Here is a 23900-nt window from a genome sequence, read left to right as displayed (position 1 = left end):
ATATATGTGATGTTTTCAACCTTTGTGGATGATATTTGGGAGTTTATGAGCACATGTCTCCCAACATCCGCAAACAACAGTATATTGGTATACTGCTTGCTACTCTGATTCAAGTATGTGAATCTATGAAAGATACCCCAATACTGGATAAGAAAACTTACCTGTAACTACAGTTCACACTTGTGCTAGGAAAATCTGAGGAGAACTACCTCTGCTGGGAAGGTTCTAGAGGGTGCTGGTAGCTGATTGGTTAGAACCAATTTTTGGTTCTTCTTACTATAATAATGTAGATAGGCTACTAAGATGTAGGCCTTAGGCTTTTTCTTTTAGCCTACTAGTGTTATTTACTTTTGGCACTACTTTTGTATTTACCTTGGGACTCCCGCCTCGGCGACGGGGAATGATTCAGGCATGTGAATCTATGAAAGATGCTAATACTGGATAACTGTAGTTACAGGTAAGTAACTTGTTTTCTTATAGATTACCTGCAAGAAACAAGACACACCAGAAAGGTAAGGAAATTCTATTTTATTCTTTGTAACAACAAGTAAAGGCTCACCAGTCACCAAGGGGTATAGCACAAGGTAGATAGTAGAAACAAACCAAACATTTTATAAGACAGCAGGAGTGGCTTTGGGGAAAAAACTCATGAGTACACCCCATAACGAAAAAGGGAACCACACTGGCACTCATCGCCAACGTTTAATAACCAAACCATATCTTCATGGCAGTCACATGGCCATCAATAGATACAATCACCAACACTGTGTGGAAATAAATTTAGGATAACAAGGCAGCACAGGTGCTACTTTATGTGTATTTGTATTTTAAAGGAACATGGGTCCCTTGCCATGAAATATCATGAGCCATCTTACATTGACGTATCATGAACCTTATTACATTGACATACAATGAAATCTATGCCAAAAATCCCAAAAAGTTAAATTACATTCATTAAAACATATAGTGCATCGATGAGGTGGGGTACACGCATAGAAAGGAAATAAGAAAATTCTAGGCTCAGACATTTTTGATACCAAGTTCCATAGTTGTTGCTGCACATATGAGTGACACCCTGGCATGTGTGCAAGGTTTGATTGGTTGGACCCTCTGGATTTTTACATAATCGCGTAATGACTTTTATCCTGTCTTCCTTTCCTCCGCTTTTTGTTCGCTGTTCCCTCCCCTGTCCTTTTCTCTTCCTTTTGTATTTCTTTCTAGCAGGCATTTTCATCTCGGGCATAACCCCTTTACCTGATGATGGTCCCTACATTTGATATTGGAATCGAAACATTGTTGACAATAGTACCATGACTTCTACTATTGTTATGTACTTAGATTTGTGAGCATTGGTACTTTAGGATATATGTGAATTGACTAATTTGTCCTTATTGTAGTCACCTGAAAAATGTCTGAGACTAGAAGTTTTCTAACTTCCTTTCTATGTGTTTTCCTCACCTAATCGATGCACTATATGTTTTAATTAAAACAATTTAACTTCCATTTGGAATTTTGGCATAGATTTCATTTTATGTCTATGTAATATGGTTCATGATATTTCATGGTAAGGAACCCCTGTTCCTTTAAAATACTTATACCCATGGTCCCTTGTTCCTAAAAGCATATGTGTGTTTGTATATCACACAACTCACTCAGGAAGGTATCCTGGTGCTGAAGTAGGAGCCGTATGGGTAGAGCCACGGTCAGGGCTGGGTGAAAGAGGTCTTCAGTTTCTCAAAGAATTCAAGAACTGAGAAGAAGCATCTGATGTGCAGGAGAAGGTCGTTCCAGGTTTTCGTAGTGAGTAGGAGAAGGCACGACCACCAGATCCGGTTCTGCATATGCGAGTTTGTATACGAGTAGGAGTCAGGCTGTTTAGAGGTGTCTGGTAATTGTTGAGGCACGCAGGACGATTATTGTGTAAGGCTTTGTATGGGTGCATGAGGCCTTTGAAGGGTACTCGTATGAGGATTGGGAGCCAGTAAAGCACTTTGGAGTGTGAGGTGATGTACGTTGTTGAGGGTGAGCCTGGCCACACAGTTGTGTATGGTCTGGAGGCTTCTGGTAAGTTGAGAGTTGATTCCAGGATCGAGTGCGTTGCTGTAGTCCAGCTTGCTGGCAAGGAGGACTTGGTTGACTGTCCTGTGAGTGTTGGTGGGGAGCCATCAGAAGATCTTTGAGTATGTGGATGAAGGAGACCGAGATTGCGTTCACCTGGCGGTCATGGTGAGTTGGTTATCAGTTACTATTCTAATGTTCTTCACGTAGGGTGCCAGAAGAGTTGTGCATCTAACTTTGCAAGACATCCAAGTGGATTCCCAGAGTAAGGTGTCTTTGCCTATGATTACTACTTCTCCCTTGACTGTGTTGAGCTTGAAGCAGTTGGTTTTCATTCATCTGACGACTTCGATCATGCAGGCAGAGAAAATGGTCCAGGTGTTTGGCATTTTTCTGGAGAGGGAGAGTATGTGCTGGGGGTGTCAGTATAGGATATATGTTGATTCCGTGGGCGTGGATGTTGCTGGCAAGTGGGCGTCATATAGGCATTGAACAGACTAGGGCTGAGTGAGGATCCTGGTGTAAATTTGCAGATGAGGTTGACTGTGTCCGAGGGGAAGGGGTCGGGCTAACCAACTGAGTGTGGCCTGTCAAGAAAGTACTATAACAGCTGTTAACAAATACACACTCATTTCAAGCCAGCATCCCGTGATGGATAATAATGCTATTGAATCAATGCACAGCATGTGGGTCCAGAAAAGTTTCACTCTGCAAAACAAAATTATGACTTACCTGTAGGAGTAATTTTGCAGCTTGATGAATTTTCTGGTTTCACATGTGACCCTCTTGCCTCCCCAAAAATGACATTGGAAACTGAGGGGTGGAGACAGTATGTACAAAGAAATAGGTATCCCAAAGAAAACTAAAAGTCACCAAGGTAAAAAGCATCTTAAGATGAGGAGCATGCAGAAGGGCTTTAGAGGCCTATGTCTGATGTCACAAGAGGAGGGACATGGCACCAAATGGTGGGCAACGCCCGAAGAAGAAGAAAAAGGCAACAAAGAGAGCAATCTTGACCCAACCACTAGGTAGCAGACTAGTGCACAGCATATGAATTTAGAATATTCAAGCGGCAAAGCTACAGTTTTTGTTAAAGTAACCATATTGTTACATAATATAGCGATTTGACTCCTGAAGTCTTAGAATTTGGATACCTTAATTTACCACCTGATTGTAAGACTATTTTAAAGAAGCATGCTGCCCTACAACGATGGCATACTGTGCAGAAAATTGGAAACCGTTTTTTCACTGCTTTGAGCGATCATCTGTACATTCACTCACTTCAACTCTATCACACATTGTATGATTCCTTTATTCGGTTAAGGCCTAGCTTACACTTATGCTTGGTACACCTCTGAGCAATAGCCAGCTATAAAACAGACAGTTTATTCCTGTATGGAAAATTCCTGTCATTAAAGCCTTCATAGAAGGGTTAAGAAGAGTTATTTCAGCTAAGGCCTTCTGTGTGTAAACATGTTACCAAGCATTGCTCTTACAAGACTCATGTCTGCTGTTCAAGCATCTCCACTCCTGCTCCATTGGTGGCATTACCGAAGTTGTTTTTCTTGTAGCAGTCAGTTCTTTGCACAGGGTGGATTGATAGCAATTTGTGCCTTATTTTAGGAAGATGGATGGCTCCGAGATTAAGATTAAGGCTTTGCACTCCTTTTGTTATTCTGAAATTCAAATAAAGAAATGCAAAAAAAGTTGCCAGATTTCAAGAACGGTCAGTGGAAAAAGCATTCATTCAGTTCTATAAAAACAAAGCAGTCCTACACAAACATCCTCAGTTTTTTCAAAGGTTGTGTCACCTTTAAATCTCTAAAATGCCCTTCAACTTTTGAAAGTTTTTCCAAATCCTGAAAGCAATGCAAAAAGGTCCCAGCATTCATTAGCAGTCCAGACATGATTCAACTTTTACGCAAGGCAAAATAATTCTTTATTGCCTTTGCTTCAACATACTTTGGAAAACCCATTTTTAAAAGGAGCATAGCCAGGTGGCCTGTTATGCATTCAGGTTTTTTATGCAGGATCAGACCGACCACTCATAGATAGTCCGCAGGCACATTCGACACGTAAAAAAGGGGCAACAATTCCTTTCCTTGGCAGCATGCCACTGCAAGGCAGCAACTTCATTATCTGCTCCTACACTTACAAACATTACAGTGTTGATATTCATGCTAGAGAGGAAATCCAAGTAGGTTAGACAGTTTTAAGAACTTTGGAAGTTACTTAATAGTATGATCTTTTCTTTCGTCCCAGTCCATTCTTAAGGCAATGAGGCAGTGATTTCAAGACGACAACATGCTGAAAATGAAAAATCTAACCATCTGTTTGCAGCTTGTTTTGTTGTAGATTCACATGCACCCCACCTCCCTTATTGATGTAAATTAAAAGGTTTAATAGTTGGCTTCACCAAGAAGTTCATATTTTCCTTCACACACTCAACCAAACATACGGATTCAGATGGCGAAAAATACAGTAATCTTAGGTAGAGATCACAAGTTCTTTTTGAAACTTCACTTAACAGTCTTGAAGTATACCACTTGTATACCACTTGTAATATTCTGAACCCATCTCTAGATGGCAGGAGAATGCACAGCTTGTTTATCTGCAAAACAAGCTGTAAACAGTTTGTTACTAGTAAGGAACATTAATCATTTAAAAAAATGTTTTTTACATATCTATATGAAAAATGGAAAAGCAGATGTGATGCATTTTCATAGGGATTTTCTTGGTTTCAAAAGTGTTTCTGGATCCTGGACTTGGGCAGAGAGATTTTGTGTTTATGAATTTATCTTGGAAGTTGGCTTTTCTCATTGCAATATTATTAGACGACTAAAGAGTTGGCGAGATTAAAGCTTTTTGCTTTAATAAGCCATTCATGATTGCTCATAAAGGCATGACTCTGTTAAGTGCACCATTGTCATTTCAGATTTTTACATTAATAAAACTGTACAGGCGCATATGTTATTGCATATCCTTTTGCTGTGTATTCTGATGTTTGAATCTCCTGTGCCATCCCAGACAGTAGCCAATCTGCTTTAGATGTGTAGCTTAGTTTGAAAGCATGCTTACTGAAGACCTAGTGATAAGCTGATTAAGTGTGTCACCCTCGCTTGTATTCTTGAAGGCAAGAATGATTTGTACAATATCATACTACAAAAAATGACTTTTCTTCCCTGTGTACTAAAGTAGTAATCCAGAATTTCCTTCTTGTTATAGTTTTTATTGTAATTTGGCAAACAGTATTGTAATTTGATGCCTGCATTGGTAGTTTGGCAGCGATTGAAACTAGCATTCCAGATGATCTTTCCTTAGTCGTACATAGCCGTCAAGCGGCTGTTAGACTTGCTGACTTGTGCATGATTTTCCTTCAAACCACATCTACAAGAGATTTAAATGTTGTTGTCATGCTCTTTAGTCCTTCCTGGGTAACTGAGTATCTGATTTAAAAATGTTCGCTCTGAGAATTGCTTAGTCAGTTCTTATCAACTATTACCTCCTTTAAATTGGTTTTGAATCTAGCTTTCTGCTTCTGACTAGTTTGTAACATACAAACTAGTTGTTACCCATTTTTTCCAAAAAGTATTTTTTCTTTTCTACTGCTAATTAAATTGTTCTCCCATACATTTTTCCTAGAACTGTGAAATAGCTGTACAGTCTCGAGGTAATAGGAGCTGTTGTAGAATCTTTTTTAAATTGGCCACTCTCCCTGTATGTTTCCCACATTATTCTGCAGGTTTCCCTATTGTCTATTGCCCAGTGGGTTGTGGTGCGTCACATCCTAGTCTTACATTTCAAGCGCTTCACTTTAAGATATCATCATTAACAGGAGTTAAAGCAGTCACTCTGGCTGTCAGCAGAGTTCCTGAACACACATTCTGAAAATATTACTTTGGGTGTCATTTAAGAAGAAAGTGCTCAGTTTGGCTAATCTATTCTTCACAGTCTATTAACTTGAACGTTTAGATTGCCACACAGTCCTTATATGGCTGGTAAAAGTTTCCTGAAGGTTAGAAAGGGAAATATTCCAGACATACAAGTAAGGAATAACTACCCATTGCAGTTATAGTCAGGCTGTGTATCCTTTCCATTGCCAACGACCTGTCTAAACCTCCACACCTCAGCCACATTACTGTTTTTGTTATCCTCCTAACTTATATTGGGCAGAACTGAAGAGCAACTTGGGAATGCATTTGAGGTGGAAGGAGTGGAGCAAGAGTGGACTAAGCATTCTCTGGACCATTGCCTTCAAATGTTAAAGCTATTTTCACACAACGTACTGTGGATGCCTCCCAAGTGTGTAATGTGATGTCAGCCAGGAAATGTCCTTTTAATTACTTTACCTACACTAGATCTTGTTGAACCAAATCCTCATTGTTTCAAGCCTGCACAACCTAACTTTCTGCACATCACGACTATTTGTATGTATCGCCAACAGACAGCATTCAGCTGTCTTATTTACGTAAGATCTCTTGTGGACCGTGCTAAAATCCTTCAGTTGGCCTAAGCCTGCCCATTGTCTATCACTGGCATTGCCACTCACTCTCACTTGTTTGCTTACTAATTCAATGGCTTGCCTCTTTTGTTTGTCCCTCGCCTTCATCCTTTTGATAGACTGACTTGTATCCTTCCACAGCTCACCTTTAAAGAAATAGTTTTTTTTAAGGACTCCATGAGAATGCATATGTTTTCTTGCTCTCTTGTGTTCTGCTTCGATCTCAAATATCTGCCCCCTGACACTCCGCATTGCTCCCTCCTTTCCCTAATAGCCTACTACCTCATGTGCTCCATCTCCCTTTTAATATATACCCCTTCCGATCTGTTTTGCTCTCCTCCCCCCCCCCCCCCCAACATTGTCTACTCTTACCCTGCCAACGTTTTTTTATTTTTATTATGCTCCGCATTGTCCAAAATACATTGGCATGGCCGGTATTGCAACAATGCAAGACATATCAACATTACTAGTGCTGCTTTCTAAATGTCTTTCTTGGCCAGGAAGTGAACAATCTGCTGTAACTCCTTTTCTTACTAACATGAGGTCTGGAAGTAAGTGATCCATAAGCAAATATGCAGTCTTTTCCTTTTTGTCCTTGTTTAGAAATAGACTTTTAATCATTAGAACAGAATCAGGCCCACTACAGTTCTAACAAGACCTTGCCTTTCTTTTTTAGTGCAGTGTGTAAGAAAGTGGCTCTGTATATACTGCACCAAAGTAAGGTTCAGTGTGTACAGAGTCCACAGTCCCCAGAGGTTTGGCAGAGGCTAAAGTTAGATATAACCTTACTCTAAAGTGGTGGCTTGGTCGAGCAGTAAGGCAGTATCAGAGGACGGTGTAAAGCACTTGTTGTACACACTCAGTTAGCAAATGCTCTCTCACACTAAAGAACTGAACTCTAGGCCAATTGTTTTATATATAAAAATATATAGTTTTATTTTTAGAACCACAAGTAAGTATCAAAGTACTTTCTCAGTATGAGATGCTTTAGTTAAATACTTGCAATAGACTTTTGAATGCAATAGCTACAGTTGTTGCAATGGGCAACACAAGTTAAACACAATTATAACATTGAGCTCAATGGGAATTTTAAAGTAAACACAATATCAATTACTTTGCATAGGTTTTTCTTACTCAGGACTGGATCCTGGATTCAGCCCTGGTGCATCTCCTGTAAACAATTGAACGAAATAATTTTTGTTTTACAAGCGATTTTTAAGGAATATTTGTAGGTTTCAAAAATCGACACTTGGAAGAATTTCTGGCAAAAACCAGGCAATGTTATCCTATGGAGGAAAGTTTGGTTATCGGAAAATCAGTTGTAATTGCTTTGTAGGGTCAGTGCTGGGCACAAAGATCCAGCACTGGGATCTCTCCTGATAACAGGTGAGTAATTTTGTTTTCGTTGATCGGCTGATTTTTTTTTTTTTTTTGGAATAACATTTTGATTTTATCAATCACACATACATAGTCACACTTATGCCTGCGGCACCATAGAACACTTTTCTGAATAACATATATGATCGGCTGATTTATAGTGAATATTTAAAAGTTTCAAAACTCAACACTCAGAAGAATTTCCAAGTGAAACCAGTCAATGTTACCCTATGGAGAAAATGTAGGTTATCGGCTTTCAGGTAAGTACTCGACTGGCAGAGTTAAGGTTCTTTGCATAGACTCAGGGGTCTACCAGAGTCAGGTAGGTTCAGTTGGTACACCCTCAGCGGCACAGGGGCAGCCGGGTGCCGAGAGAGTTGGGCCCAATGTTAGCCTATGGCGGGCAGGGGGCCTTTGGTTGGAGGCTGCTAGTAGGCAGGCCACGCGGCAGTGGGAGCTGGGCTCCTGGTCACTCACACAGGGTAAGTGGGGAAGTAGGTTAGAGTAGAGTTTTCACTGCCAGGGCCACTCGGGCGGCTAGGTGCAGGGTGCTTTTGAGCCTTTGGGCGCTCAATGTATTTCAATGGAGAAGCTGCAAGATGAACAAAGGCTGCAAGCTCGAGGACGGAGATTATTCAGGTGTGACCACCACTTCGAGAGGTAAGTTGGGAAGCTGTAGGCTAGGTAGGCACCCAGGAGCTGGGCACAGGGGGCCGCAGGGCGCCGGGTGCAGGGGTGTCTTTTGGCGTCGGGAAATCTTACCCTCTGCTGGTCGCGGTTGGAGGGGTACCTGGTTGTGAGGCTGCAGGCGTCAGGAGCATCGAGGAGGGTCCTTGGGTGCTGGATCAGACCACGAGGACGTCCCCCCGGCGACTGTGACCCAGAAGTCGCCGGGGGGACGTCCTCGTGGTCTTTGTTCACTCAGGCACAGGCCGGGCTAGGCGGGTGCAGAGTGTGCTGGATTCGCGGTTCCTGGCTGGCACGAGGGGTTGTTGCTTGCTTTGAGCAGAACTACTGCTCATGGGAGTCCCAGTCTTTTAGATGAGCAAGGCAGTCAGGTCCTCCGGGGTTTTCGAGGTTGCTGACCACAGGAGACGCCGGGATTTAGCAGGAGCAGGTTCGAGGGTCGACAGGCCTGTAGGGCTGGGGCCAGTTGGTGTCGTCCTCTTTTTAGCAGCTGCACAGCAGGTCTTCTTCCTTCATGTTCTTCTTGTTTCAAAATCGGGATCTGAGGAAGGAAGGTTCAGGGTGCCCCTAAATACTAAATTTAGGGGCGTTACAGGTAGGTAGAGGTCAGGGACCAATGGGTCCCTTCCCTGGGGTGTGTACACCCCCTAGCCTGCCACTGTGGGAGGGGGGCAGGAGCCTAGTCTTGATTGGGTAGGGCTCCCCATCCTCAACATGGCGAGAGCCCAGAGTTGTGCTTCACCTCGCCACCCCCACCTGAGGGGTGGGGTTGGCAGAGGCTGGCACACCCCCTTTCCTCACTTGGGTTTTCCCGCTGATCTTCCCGCCAGAGTGGGGGTCAGAACCAGTGGGGGCCAGTTGCTGAGTACAGTAGTGGCCTGGAGAAGCTCACAAAGGCGGCATGCCTTTGAAGCTTCCCCTGCCCATCCTGGGGGAGGAGACCTAGCACCTCGCCCAGGATGTGCATTGCTGCAGGCCCACGAGACCGGATGGCTCTCTATCCAGGGGTCCAGCAACATGTCTGCTGGGTGGCAGCCTAGGCAGCCTCTCAGTCAGGACGCTGGTTGTTGGTTAGGTTCGGGGGGCATCTCTAAGATGCCCTCTGTTGTGAATTTTACATTAAATCCCCCACTGGCATCAGTGTGGGTTTAATGTGCTGAGAAGTTTGATACCAAATTTCTCAGTCTTCAGTGTAGCCATCATGCTGCGGTGCTGTTGTGATAACGACCTCCCAGCACCATATACTCTTAATGGCAGCACTGCACTTACAGTGCCCAGGAATGGACCTGGGTACTGTAGGGGTACAGGGCTCGTGAACCTGTACCCACACCACTGGCATAGTACACCCAGCTAGAGGGCTGACTGAGGTATGCCAGGGCAGTGTGTTTGTGGGCATGGCACACAGGAATGTGTGCCATGTCGACTCTGTTTTGTTCTGCACCAAGACACTCAGCCTGCAAGGGCAGTGTGTGTGTCAGGGTACAGGGCCTCTAAGGGTGGCACAATAAGTGCTGCAGCCCTTAGGGGCCTTCTCTGGTCACAGTGCCCTGGGTACCTATGGTACCATTTGCCAGGAGCTGACATGTGGCCAGAGTTGCCAATTGGGTTTAGGCTTCAATGCAGTATCTGAAAGAGACACTTTAGTGATAGATTCCTTACCTTAGAATATCCCCAGGCGTCAGCCTGGATCCGGAAAGTTTCGTTTAGCAGTATTCCTGCGCGTCAGTAGGTGGTGTCGTGCGGCTCCGCGTAAGTCACTTGCGTCATAAGCGCCGAGATGACGCCACCGAGAGTACTTGGGCGCCACCCATGCGCGCTGACGTCAGTTCTTTATTTTTCCGCGCCAGTAAGCGCAGATCCGGATTGAACACGTACCTTAGTCACTTTTTGACTACTATTTTGAGACCTTTTGTCTCCTCTCTTTTCTCCTGGTGCACTTACGGATGCCTGGCTTGAAGTCCTGTGGGGCCTGTCGCCGGAATATGTCGGTGGCGGAACCCCACGATGTTTGCCTCTACTGCCTGGAGACTGCCCACGACTGCCGGGATTGTCGAGCCATGGCCCCCAAGGCCTTGTGGGAGCGGCGTAGGAAGTCGCTGGAGGCCCGGCATTTGTCACGCCGCCCCTCCGGATCCAGGGGCTGTTCCCGGGACCGGAGCCGTCGCTCCTCAGGCTCCAAGTCCTCGCCTTCGGATTCCGGTTAGTGACGCCATAAAAAGAAGTCGAAGAAGCGTGTTCGCTCTCTGACTTCGCTCCCCGGAGGGGGACGGGGCTTCGCCCCGGCGGCTCCCCTGGAGCCTGGGAGTCCCGCGGCCTACCCGCCATACCCGGGTCCATCTGCGACTTCCGAACAGGTGCAAGAATTCCTTGCTACCATAGACTACCTTTTTAGGCATCGGGCTCCCGCCGGCGCGCCTTTGGGCCCCGCGGTCCCGTCTCCAGATCCTGTTGGCCCGGCGGCTCCGCCACCGGCGCCACAGGATCCTGCGCCAGCGGCTCCGGCCCTGGCGCCACGAGGTGCGGCGTCTTCGGCGCCACACTGGGTGCCGTTTCCCTTGCCCCAGTTCCAGGACCATTTTGTCCCGGCCTGGGATCCGCATTGGGAGCTGGCGCGGGTCCGACCCCGGCTGGCGCTGTTCTCGACGCCGTTCCCGACGCCTCTGGCTCCGGCTTTGCTGCCGCGACCGGCCCCCTCTACGCCAGAGGCGGACGATGACTGGGAAGGGTCCGAGGACCCTCTTGCCCGGCAATGTGACACCGAGCAGGATTGAGTGGACGACTTGGAGGAGGCAGGCGACCTTGATGTCTCCTCTGACCCGTGGTTTGCTTCACCCCCCCCCCCCCCCCGCGCCTACGATGGAGGAAGGTGCCTCTTACACGATGGTCCTCCGTCGGGCGGCTGAGGCCCTTAATCTGAATCTCCCCACAGTGGCCCTCAAGACTAACCTCCTCACCGAGGTGCTCCAGACGGCGTCTACTTCGTCTGAGCCGTTAATTCCCTTCAATGACGCCCTTACCGACATCCTCTTGGCCACCGAGCGTGCCTGGAGACCCCGCCTTTTTGACTACTCACCCTACGCCGGAGAGCCTGGTCATTCAGGCCTCGACGTCACCAAGTGCTTTTTCTACGGCCCTCCAGATAAGGACTCTAAACGGCTGGACCAGTTTGGGAAGCGGTTACTCTCTTTGGCCAGCTTAGGGCTGCGGTCGGTGAGCACCGCCTGCTTGTTGGGCCGCTACTCCCACGCGGTGTTGGATGCCGTACATCAAGTGTTGCCTCAGTGTCCTGAGGAGGTGCAGGCTGTCCTTTCTCAGGCAATTGCTGAGGGTAAGGATGCGGCTAAGTTCGCCATTCGGTGTGGGTTGGACACCGCTGACTCATTGGGCACAGCGATTTCCACAACTGTGGTGTTGCGACGTCACGCCTGGTTGCGTTTGACTGGGTTTTCGCCCGATGTCCAGAGCTCGCTCATGGACATGCCCTTTGATGGCCTGTTTGGCGACAAGGCTGACAGTGCCCTGGAGCGCTTTAAGGATTCGGGGGCTACGGCCAAGTCGTTGGGCCTTTCTACTAAGAGTTCGGCCTCTCCTGGTTTTCGTTCCTTTCGTGGCCAAGGTAGAGGCATTCAGGCGCGCCCGTCCCCAAAGCCTGTGCAGAACCAGCCCCAGTGCGGCCGGGGTCGCGATTTCCACAGGGGCAGGTCGGGGAACCAGCGTGCGGGTCCATCCACCTCCACCCCGCTGCTTCCACCTCCAAACCTTCCTAATCTCCGCTTCGGGGAGCACCCCATGCCGGTGGGTGGCAGGATCCGCCACCACCTCCCTCACTGGTGCAAGATTACATCAGACAAATGGGTGCTGCAGATAATCTGCCACGGTTACTCCCTTCCCTTTCAGTCCTCCCTTCCTGCCATGCCACCTCGGTGCCACCGCATGTAGGTGATCACTTGGTTCTTCTCCGACAGTAAGTCATGGCCCTCTTGGCCAAGGGGGCCATCGAGTGCGTTCCTGGACTGGAGGTAGGGAGTGGGTGTTATTCCCATTACTTTCTGGTCCCTAAGAAGGAAAAAGCAGGTCTGCGTCCTATCTTGGACCTCCGGGACGTCAATTGCTTCCTCCGGAAGGAGAAGTTCAAGATGCTGACTCTGGCCTTAGCTGCCCTAGAGACTGGATGGTAGCGTTGGACTTGCAGGAGGCATATTTTCGCATTCCCGTCCTGCCGGCCCACCGGCGTTACCTGTGCCTCACGGTAGGCTAGGAGCTTTTTCAGTTTGCCGTGCTCCCCTTCGGCCTTACCAGCGCCCCTCGGGTGTTCATAAAAGTGATGGCGGTGGTTGCAGCTTATCTGCTCAGGTCGGGGGTGTCAGTCTTCCCCTACCTCGACGACTGGTTGTAGAAGACGGGCTCGCCCCAGGCACTCGTCACCCACCTTCAGACTACGGCCGACCTCCTGCATTTGCTGGGGTTCTCCATCAACGTGCCGAAGTCACACCGGAGTCCCTCTCAGAAGCTCCCCTTCATCGGGCGGTTCTGGATTCAACGCTGTTTCGGGTTTATCCTCCCGAGCAGTGAGCCTGGAATATTCAGGTTATGACTCCGACCTTTCAGCCTCTGTCCCGGGTTTCAGTCAGGGTGACCCTCCGGCTCCTGGGCCTGATGGCCTCCGGCATCCTGCTAGTGCCACATGCCAGATGGCATATGCGGGCTCTGCAGTGGGACCTGAAGTTCCAGTGGGTGCAGCATCAGGGAAACCTGTCCGATCATGTCCAGATCTCTGAGGGCACTGCACGACAATTGCAGTGGTAGCTCATGAATCGTGATTGGGTCAATGGCAGATCCCTCTCCCTTCCCCAACCGGAGCACACAGTGGTGACTGATGCGTCCCTCCTGTGATGGGGAGGCCACTTGGGAGAGGCGGGGAAGTCTGGTGCAGGTGTTCACGGACAACACCACCGCCATGTGGTATTGCAACAAACAGGGCGGGGTGGAGTCCTGGACCCTATGTCGGGGGGCTCTGCGCCTCTGGGCATGGCTGGAACATCAAGGCATTACCTTGGTGGTTCAACACCTGACAGGTTCTCTGAACGCCAGGGCAGACGAACTCAGCCGCCGGTGCTTGATGGATCACGAATGGCGTCTGCACCCGGACGTGGCGTAAGGTCTCTTTCAGCAGTGGGGAGAGCCTTGGTTAGATCTATTCGCCACCGAAGAGAATGCGCAATGTCATCAGTTCTGCGCGTTGGAATTTCCAAGGCTGCACTCACTCGGCGACGCGTTTCGTCGCAAGTGGATTTGCAGTCTGTTGTGCGCCTTTCCGCCTATGCCACTTCTGCCCAGAGTGCTGAAGAAGATTTGGCGCGACCGGGCCCAAGTCATCTTGTGGCTCCGGATTTGGCACGAAGATACTGGTAACCCGAGCTATTCTGCATGGCGATCGATCCCCCGATCCGTCTACCTCTTCGGGAGGATCTTCTGTCGCAGCAGCAGGGGACGGTCCTCCACCCACACCTGTCCAGCCTCCACCTCCATGCGTGGAGATTGAGCAGCGACAGTTGACCGCTTTCAATCTTCCTCCTGAAGTCTGTGATGTCATCTTGGCAGCCAGGCGTCCCTCCACTTAAACGGTATTCGCCTGTTGGTGGAACAAATTTGTGGCATGGTGCACAGCAAAGGCTGTGGATCCCTTTTCTGCCCCTCTTTCGGAAGTTCTTCTGTTCCTGCTTTCCTTGGCCCGGCAGGGCTCTGCTCTGGGCACTCTCAAAGGTTATCTTTCTGTCAACTCCGCCTTTCTCCGGCTTCCTGATCAGCCTTCTCTTTTTAAGACTCCGGTTGTTAACCGTTTCCTTAAAGGCATTACGCACATGTTTCCTCCCGTGCCGTTCATCATGCCTCAAGGGGACTTGAATCTTGTTTTGACCTACCAGATGTGCGCTGCTTTCGAGCCTCTTCATACCTGTCCTTTGCGTCTTCTCATTCTCAAGATGGCTTTCCTGGTAGCTATCACCTCTGCCAAAAGAGTGAGTGAGCTCCAGGCTCTTTCTTCCAAACCTCCTTTCCTTTCTGTTCATCCGGACAAGGTGGTTTTAAGGACCCGTCCTTCTCTCTTGCTAAAGGTTGTCACGCACTTCCACATTGGGCAGACCATCACTTTGCCCACCTTCTTTCCGCCTCCCCATCCTTCAAGGGAGGAGGAGAGCCTCCTGTGGGGCTGTGTGCCCATTCTACCAGGGCAACTGCAGCCACTACTGCCTTGGGATGCGGCGTTCCCTTGCAGGACATTTGTCAGGCAGCTACGTGGGCCTAGCTGCACACGTTTACCAAGCATTACTGCCTTGACAGTCCAGTCTGGTGAGACGGCTTCTTTGGCCGTTCTGTTCTCCGTGACTTTCTGGTGTAATTTGTTTGCAGACCCACCACCGCGGTTGGTATTGCTGGGGTATCTATTCTAAGGTAAGGAATCTATCACTAACGTAAGGAATCTATCACTAACGTGTCTCTTTCAGATGCACAAGTTCTGTAGTAGGGGATCTCTGTGTATAGTCATAATCTATGAATAGTCCCGCCCATGTGCGGGGACCCCGGAGCAATCAAAATATCTCTTAAGCTGTCCTGCATTTGCAAACCTGCAAAGACACTTAAGAGACAGACAAAAATAATACAGCCTAATAACAGCACGGCTGCACTGGCCAGCACTTCCTCTGAAGTGAACACAAAAGCCAAAATAAAGTTTAAATGTCATTTTTATTCACATCTGACATGTTCCTTTATTGTATCACACTCCCTTCACCAAAATCCCTTTAAACAATAGAGAGGAAGGGGTGGACAGACAAGCCCTATAGGCTGTCATTATGTGTCTGCTAAAGGGATACCGTGCCTTTAAGAAACTCTCCAGAGACCCCCGGTATCCCAGGATGCACAGCCCAAGCAAGTTACTTTCAGTTCTTTTTTCCGGCTCCTGCTTGCAGGACCCTGGAGCTTGAGCTCTACCCTTTTGGGTGGATAGTTGGATAAAATTTGATATTTTTGGATAAATACTTTACTCACTCGACGTCTAGTGCCTTCCTCTACTGCATCCTGCAATTTGGGGCAGTTTGGCCATTTTTAACATGGCTTTATTTGCTAAGTGCCCTGAATGTGGGAGGAAGAAGGCCAAGACGGACCCACATGATGTCTGCATCCTCTGCTTGTCATCCTCACATGTCCCTGCTGCGTGTGCCATCTGCAAGACCTTCTCCAGGAGGACCCTGAGGGACAGGGAGAAGATTCGCCTCCAGGGACAAGAGGAGCGGAGGACAGGTGGGACTTCGGGGCACGGAGGATCTTCCCCCCCCCCCTTCCTCTGCCCATGCTTCAGCCACTGGAGGGACCTCCGGGCAGAAAAAGGGGCAGAAACGGCGCCTACCGGCTGGTAGGTCGCGTTCGACGTCGAAGGCGACGACGGCGAGGGATAAAGCAACGGTATGTTCGCTGTCGATCCAGGGCTCTGGATCTCGGCATTCTCGACGTCGAGAGGGGCCGGCGGGACCCGGGACCGGGTCGCCGTCGAAGATTCCGCAGTCGACGTCGACACACCATCGACGTCGTACCGAGCCCCCTGGCCGGCCATCGACTCTTGGCTCGACGCTGACGACATCGACGCCGAGACATCGGCGACTGCCGTCGAGGCGCAGTTCGCCGTCTAGGCACGGATCGCCGTCTAGGCGCAGATCGCCGTCGAGGCGCAGATCGCCGTCGAGGCACAGATCGCCGTCGAGGCACAGATCGCCGTCGAGGCGAAGGAGATCGACGTCGAGGCGAAGGAGATCGACGTCGAGGCATGGCTCGCAGGCGGGGCGAAGACGGTCGACGTCATGGAGACCCCGGTCGACGTCGAGAGGCCGTTCGTCGAGGGGGGGACAGCGATCGGCGAAGAGACACCGTACGAGGTCGACGTTCAGTTCGACGTCGAGGACAACTGGTAACACGTCTTCGGTGATCACGATCTCCAGTCGTGGATCTAGGAGAAGACGGCGCTCCCCCTCGTGCGTTTCGACATGGGACAGGCCCGCCAAGAGGAGAAGGGTGGACGAGAGTCCGGACAGTGCTGGTCCGGGTTCTCCTGCACGGAGTGATGGAGCCCCGCAGTCTCTCTCTCAGCCGCTGCCTCAGCGTCCTCCTACACCACCACCTCCGCCTCCTCCAACGCCTCCTCCTCCTCCGCCTCCTCCTCCTCCTAAGAGACCTACGCCGCCGATGCCACAGCTCCCGCCGTCTCCTCGGCGACCGGCGACTCCTAAGGCTCCACGAAGACCGAGGTCTCGCTCTCGACAGAGGTCACGGAGTAGGCGCAGATCGTCCACTCGCACCAGACACGGATGGCGGAGATGTAGATCTCGTTCCAGAGGCACGAGAACGGACTTTTCTGGCACTGGACGTTTCTCTCCCTCGCTGTCGGAGACACCGCCTACCCGAATCTCGCCGGTGGATGATGTTGCCACGTTCCAGGAGGTGCTGATGAGAGGGGCGGCGAAATTGGGGATCTCGGTAGCAGTCCCGGTTCCCACTACCTCGGTGATCTTTGAGACATTGCACAAGGCTCATCTGTCACGCCCCCTCCTTCCTTTGGTCCCGGGGTTGGAGGAGCCAGCCATGGAGGTCTTCTTGACACCAGCCGTGGTGAAGTCTGCTCCCTCAAGGTTGCAGAAAAAGTATAGGGCCCCTGATTCTGACCCAGCGTTCCTCAGGGTGGACCCTCCTCCGGACTCTGTCATTGTGGTTGCGGCTCGTAAACAACACTCCACGACGCCCTCTTCCACGGCTCCTCCGGATAAGGAGAGTCGCAAGATGGACTCCTTGGGGAGGAGAGTGTGCTCCACGTCGGCCACCACGATGAAGGCTGCTAGCGCCTCCGCTCTGTTGGGTCGATATGACCGGTCACTCTGGGACTCCTTGCAACAGTTTGCTGCCTCCCTGCCTAGGGATAAAAGGGAGGACTTCCAGGAGGTTCTGAACGAGGGCATGATGGTCTCCAACCAGATCATCAGTGCTGCGGGGGATGTGTCGTTGCTGGCAGCCCATGGGTACTGTCACGGGGTACACATGAGGAGGCATTCCTGGCTGAGGCTCACCTCTCTGAAGCCTGAGGCGCAGCAGAAGATTGCCAATTTGCCTTTCTCCGGCACGACGCTGTTCGGGTCTCATGCGGATGACGAGATGGCCCGCATGAAGGCCGAAGCGGAAACCCTGAAAGCCGTGGGGTTGGAAAGACCCAAGGAGCAGAAGAGGTCGTTCCACTCCTATGGCAGGCGCTATTCGAAACAACGAGGTCAAGGGCGCCAGTCTGGTCACCAACAACAGCACCAGCAACAACAACAACCGTTCCCCAGGCAGTCCTTTCAAAAGCACCAGAGGGGCAGAGGACAGCATCAATCCTCGTCGGGGAACAAAGGCCCGGCCGGGTCGAAGCCCTGAAGGATCACTTCCCCCTCATCCGTTACCCGCTCCGGTGGGGGGAAGTATTCAACACTACCTGGCAGAGTGGAGGACAATAACTCAGGACAAGTGGGTGCTGAATATTGTTTGCAATGGATACAGTCTTCGTTTCACCAGCCAGCCTCCACAGATTCCACCAGTGCGCTCTCCCTTCATGGTACGGGAGCTCCAGGGGGAGGCGGACGTCCTGTTAAGGAAGAAGGCGATAGAAGCTGTTCCTTTGAGGCAAAGAGGAACAGGCCTTTACTCCCGGTTCTTTCTCGTCAGAAAAAAGGACAAAAACGAGTTCAGGCCTATTCTAGATCTGCGTCAAGCAAACAAGTGGATCCGCAGAGAAAAGTTCCGTATGTTGTCCCTGCATCAGATTTACCCTCAGTTGCATCGAGGAGATTGGCTGTGCGCCATAGATCTGCAGGACGCTTACTTTCATGTGCCGATCGCACCAAAGCATCGCAAGTTCCTGAGGTTTCTGGTAGGCAACAACTATTACCAGTATACAGTACTCCCGTTTGGTCTGAAGTCTGCCCCACGGACGTTCTCCAAGTGCATGGCAGTGGTGGAAGCACACTTGCGGAAGACCAAAGTGTTTGTGTATCCATACTTGGGAAGCACAGTGTCACTTCAACAGGACAGCTGCCTTGCTTCATCGCCTGGGGCTGCACATCAACATGTCAAAGTCAGTACCGATTCCTGTGCAGTGTCTCCAGTACTTGGGGGCCTCAGTCAATACCTTGAACGCAAGCGTGTGTCCTTCGGAGGAGAGACGCTTATCGATCCGTGGGAAGGCCCTGCACCTCCTCTCAGCCCACTCTCCTACAGTGAGGACGGTGTCCTCCTTACTGGGGTCGATGGCTTCCTGCATCTTTCTCACCCCCAATGCACGTCTGCATATGAGGCCTCTGCAGGAATGTCTGGAGGATCAATGGGACCAGAGGCGGGGGCGTTGGGAGGACAAGATTCATCTGTCCCAACACGCTCTCCAATCTCTGAAATGGTGGTGCTCCTCAGAGAATGTTTGCAAGGGGACTCCTTTCCACAAGGATATTCCGGTCCAGACCATAGTGACCGATGCGTCTCTCCAGGGCTGGGGAGCGCATTCGGGCCCTTTTCAGATTCAGGGGATATGGTCGCAGACGGAGATGACTTACCACATCAACTTTTTGGAACTCAGAGCTGTACACTTGGCCCTGAAGGCGTTCCATCCCTCCTTCACGACGAACTCCCTGCTTGTTCAGACGGACAATACTACTACCATGTACTACCTCAACAAGCAGGGGGGCTCCCGGTCATGCACGCTGTCTCGGGAGGCACAGACGATCTGGAATTGGCTGGTGGCCAGGAACCTGACGATCACGGCAACCCATCTGCCGGGAGTGCAGAATGCCCAAGCCGATGCACTCAGCAGGCTCGTTCAAGAAAATCACGAGTGGGTGCTAAACGACGACGTGCTCAGAGACGTCTTCGCAGAGTGGGGCACTCAGGATATCGATCTGTTCGCTACGGCAGAAAACAGCAAATGCCGCGACTTCGCGTCCAGGTACTACCAACCAGGGACACTGGGGAATGCCCTATGGATCAGCTGGTCCAACAGCTTTCTCTACGCCTTTCCACCCATTCCCCTGATTCTGGCGGTGCTGATCAAGCTGTCGCAATCCAGAGCCAGGATGATCCTGATTGCTCCGGAGTGGCCGAGGCAATGGTGGTTCACCGGCCTTCTTCACCGGTCTGTTCTGCCACACCGGCGCCTGCCGTGTCGGCCGGACCTTCTCACGAAGTTCGGAGGACAGATGGTCCACCCCAATCTCTCATCCTTGAGTTTGGCAGCATAGCTCCTGAGCTAGTACAGTATGGACACTTGAACCTACCTCAGGACTGTATGGAGTTCTTGAAAGAGGCGAAGAGACCGTCTACGAGGACTTCTTACGCCTATAAGTGGAAGAGATTCTGCTTATGGTGCAAGGCAAAGGACATTGACCCTACATCCTGTAAAGAAGATGTTATTTTGCCTTATCTGCTGCAGTTAGCTCAATCTGGACTTAATTTTCAGTCTATTAAAGTTCATCTCGCAGCTTTGACTGCGTACAGAAAGGGCCCTTCCCAAACCTCATTTTTTCAAATCCCTGTGATTAAAGATTTTTTGGAGGGTTTGCGTAAGGTGTTTCTCCCTGTTAGACCTTCTCCACCATGGGAATTGAACGTGGTGTTGTCCAGATTGATGAGGGAGCCTTTTGAGCCTATTCATAAGGCTTCTTTGCAGCATTTGTCCTGGAAGGCTGCCTTCCTTGTGGCCATTACATCGGCCAGGAGGGTAAGTGAGATTCAGGCTCTGTGTTGTCAAGAGCCGTATACTGTATTCCATGCGTCTAAAGTAGTGATGCGTACTCATCCTAAATTTTTGCCTAAGGTGATATCTGATTTCCATGTAAATCAAATGATAACTTTGCCTACATTTTTTCAGCATCCCTCCTCTCCGGCGGAGAGGTCTCTGCATTCACTAGATGTGCGTAGGGTGTTGAAATTCTATCTAGATAAGACAAAAGACATCCGCAGGTCGGATCAACTGTTTGTAAATTATGGTTCAGTAAGAACTGGTCTAGCTACCTCAAAACAGTCCATCTCTAGATGGATTGTGTCCTGTATTCAGCTTTGCTATCAGAAAGCTAATAAGACGTTAGGGGGTAAGCCTACAGCGCATTCGACTAGGGGCAAAGCAGCTACTACAGCTTTGCTTAGGAATGTTCCAATTGCTGACATTTGTAAGGCTGCCACCTGGAAGTCGGTCCATACGTTTACAAAGCATTACGGCCTGGACTCTGATGCTAGGGCAGGTTGGACAGGCTTCGCTGAGGAATTTGTTTGCACTGTGATTTGTTGGTGTTTGGTTCTTACTCCACCGCTGTTTGTTGGTTGTGATGGGCTTGCCATTCTATTCATAGATTATGACTATACACAGAGATCCCCTACTACAGAAGGAGTAGTTTCTTACCTGTAACTCCAGTTCTGTAGTAGGGGTATCTCTGTTATAGTCATAAGCGACCCTCCCTCCTCCCCGGTGGAGTAATTCTGACAGTATCAGGCCTGTTGTTATACACCTTCAAAAAGAACTGAAAGTAACTTGCTTGGGCTGTGCATCCTGGGATACCGGGGGTCTCTGGAGAGTTTCTTAAAGGCACGGTATCCCTTTAGCAGACACATAATAACAGCCTATAGGGCTTGTCTGTCCACCCCTTCCTCTCTATTGTTTAAAGGGATTTTGGTGAAGGGAGTGTGATACAATAAAGGAACATGTCAGATGTGAATAAAAATGACATTTAAACTTTATTTTGGCTTTTGTGTTCACTTCAGAGGAAGTGCTGGCCAGTGCAGCCGTGTTGTTATTAGGCTGTATTATTTTTGTCTGTCTCTTAAGTGTCTTTGCAGGTTTGCAAATGCAGGACAGCTTAAGAGATATTTTGATTGCTCCGGGGTCCCCGCACATGGGCGGGACTATTCATAGATTATGACTATAACAGAGATACCCCTACTACAGAACTGGAGTTACAGGTAAGAAACTACTCCTTACTACTTGTGTAACAATATATCTGTAAGAGACATTAGTTAGTGATAGATTCCTTCCTGCCCGTTCAAAGAAACTGGTTACTAGGGTTAAGGTCATCCCTCTTAGGGCCCTAGTTTTCTGCACCAATGGTCAGTATCTTCCATGGCTCTGCGGACCTGGCGCGGAAAGTCGGGTACCGAACGGACGTCAGCGCGCATGGGTGGCACCTAAGTACTCTCCGTGGCGTCATCACGGCGCTTACGATGCCAGTGATGGACGCGGAGCCGCACGACGCCACCTACTGACGCGCAGGGGTACTGCTAAGCGAAACTTTACGGATCCAGTCTGACACCTGGGGATATTCTAAGGTAAGGAATCTATCACTAACTAATGTCTCTTACAGATATATCGTTACATAAGTAGTAACTTGTGTTTTAGGGAAGAAACACAGGCCCTGGGCACCTGATTGGCAGGAGCCCAGGGCACACTGAAAGTACATCAGCAATTCAGCAAAAAGTGGGGGCATACCATGCAAGAAAGATGGCACTTTCTTACACAGTGGAATTCAGCTTCCAAATTGTAGTTTACTTCACGAAGTAAATAAAGAACTCTCTTGCCGCACGATGAGCTTCAGCAAACATAAAAGTCTCACTTTGTTGTGAGAAGTAAACGTATCTGTAGCAATCAAACTTTTTCTTATAATGCAAAGCAATTCATGGCTACATTATATTTCAGTGCTATTACCTTGTATAATTTTGTTGTTTCTTTAGATATGATCTAATTATGAGAATGTCTGTTTATAGTAAGGCTTGGCAATGCTGGATTGTGACTCAAAGTTTATCTATTATCTTTCAGCATACAATGCTGCAGCTAATAAAAGAAGCTGGTGGTCACAATGGAATTGCACAAAGGGATGATTATCCAGTAACAGAAGTTCTAAATCAGGTTTGCCCTTCTACTTGGCGGGGTGCCTGTAAAACCGCTGTTCAATTATTGTTTGGCCAAGCTGGACTGGTAAGTCAAAACATTTGTTTGTAATCCCATGAATGTTTTCATATGTCTGTAGTTTTTCCATATGAGCTCCATAAAGACTACTAAAAATATTGCTAAAATCCAGAGAAGAAGTTATGTTTAAAAAAAAGGGGGAAAAAAGTTAACCAAAAAACAATACACTTTGTACTGAGAGGCCTCCCAGTCAGAGCAGGGTGATCCCCTTGGAGTCTGAGTGGAGGAAATGTCAAAAGTGAGGGAGAAGACTAAGTCGGACCTCTTCTGCTGCCAGGCGCTGATCCCTGAGCTATGCTGTAAAGAGGAAAGCAGTGTAGATAGCGTTCAAGAGTATGACAAGTAGTGACAAGTGTCGGATTCAGAACACACTCGTTAAACAGCTGACACCATGAGGTAGAGGAGCTGGTTATGAAAATGAACAGAAATTTTCAGGTGAGCACAGCGGGACCTGGTGGGGAGCTTGGGTAGGTCTATCCATGGGTAGAATGAAAACAGGCCAGTGACGATCCTGCATTAGATGGGGTAGCTGTGCGGAACCACCCAAACGAGGGCTTCCCTGGAAGGCAGTTTACCAACGACCCTAGGAAATGGAGGGTCCTGGGAGAGTTCTCAAAAGAAGACCCCTTCCCATCCCTCATGATGCTTTTGGTGGAAATAAGCTTGAAACCAAAGTAACGTGTACTCTACAGCAGCAGAGTAAACTATTTTAAAATTAAAGAGAAATGAATAACAGGGCACTGCAAAGGGGTCAGATTGGCTAACACAGCAGGGAGGGATGGACCCGAAAGGGCACCAGGTCAATGACAAAACACATATTCTGGAATAGGGGAGGGGTGAGGTCAAAGATAGGTCATATCCTAAAGCACATAAAGTGCCGAAAGATGACCGCAGACCAAATTCTATGTCAGGACCGGAGGCGAGGATTATGCTTTACTTTCTCCACTTTAATCACAGCAGCCATTTCAAAGTTAAACAAACCACTGTTCCCATGAACCATAGGGAACAACAATACAAAACAATAGAGTGTCAATGGAAAGACAGTCCTCTTCCAATGCACCAATCACGAGGCTCCTAGGAGTATGTAGTCCTCTGTCCCTCTTCATTCTTCCTCTTTCTTCGCTGCTGCAGCCAGATAAGTGTTGCCTTTTTTGCCTCTCCTCATAACGTGTTGTGTTATGCTCTCTGTACTGTAATGTGCGGTTTTATACTCTCTACAGGGTTTACATGTGTGAACTTGCGGGCATTGCTTGACAGAGACGC

General features: G+C 49.0%; 1 protein-coding gene across 1 annotated transcript in view; it reads left to right on the top strand.

The window, feature by feature from the left end:
- The window catches only part of GARRE1 (granule associated Rac and RHOG effector 1), a 690207-nt gene that overhangs the window by 331975 nt on the left and 334332 nt on the right, over positions 1-23900 (top strand). The window contains exon 7 of the mRNA XM_085639654.1: positions 22488-22646. Within this exon, the coding sequence (XP_085495780.1) occupies positions 22488-22646 (159 nt within the window). The remainder of the gene's footprint in view (positions 1-22487; positions 22647-23900) is intronic.

This window comes from Triturus cristatus, chromosome 12, assembly GCF_964204655.1.
Source record: "Triturus cristatus chromosome 12, aTriCri1.1, whole genome shotgun sequence".
Classification (NCBI taxonomy): Eukaryota; Metazoa; Chordata; class Amphibia; order Caudata; family Salamandridae; genus Triturus; species Triturus cristatus.
Note: the sequence above shows the minus strand (reverse complement) of the source record. Positions and strands in the feature narration are given on the sequence as shown.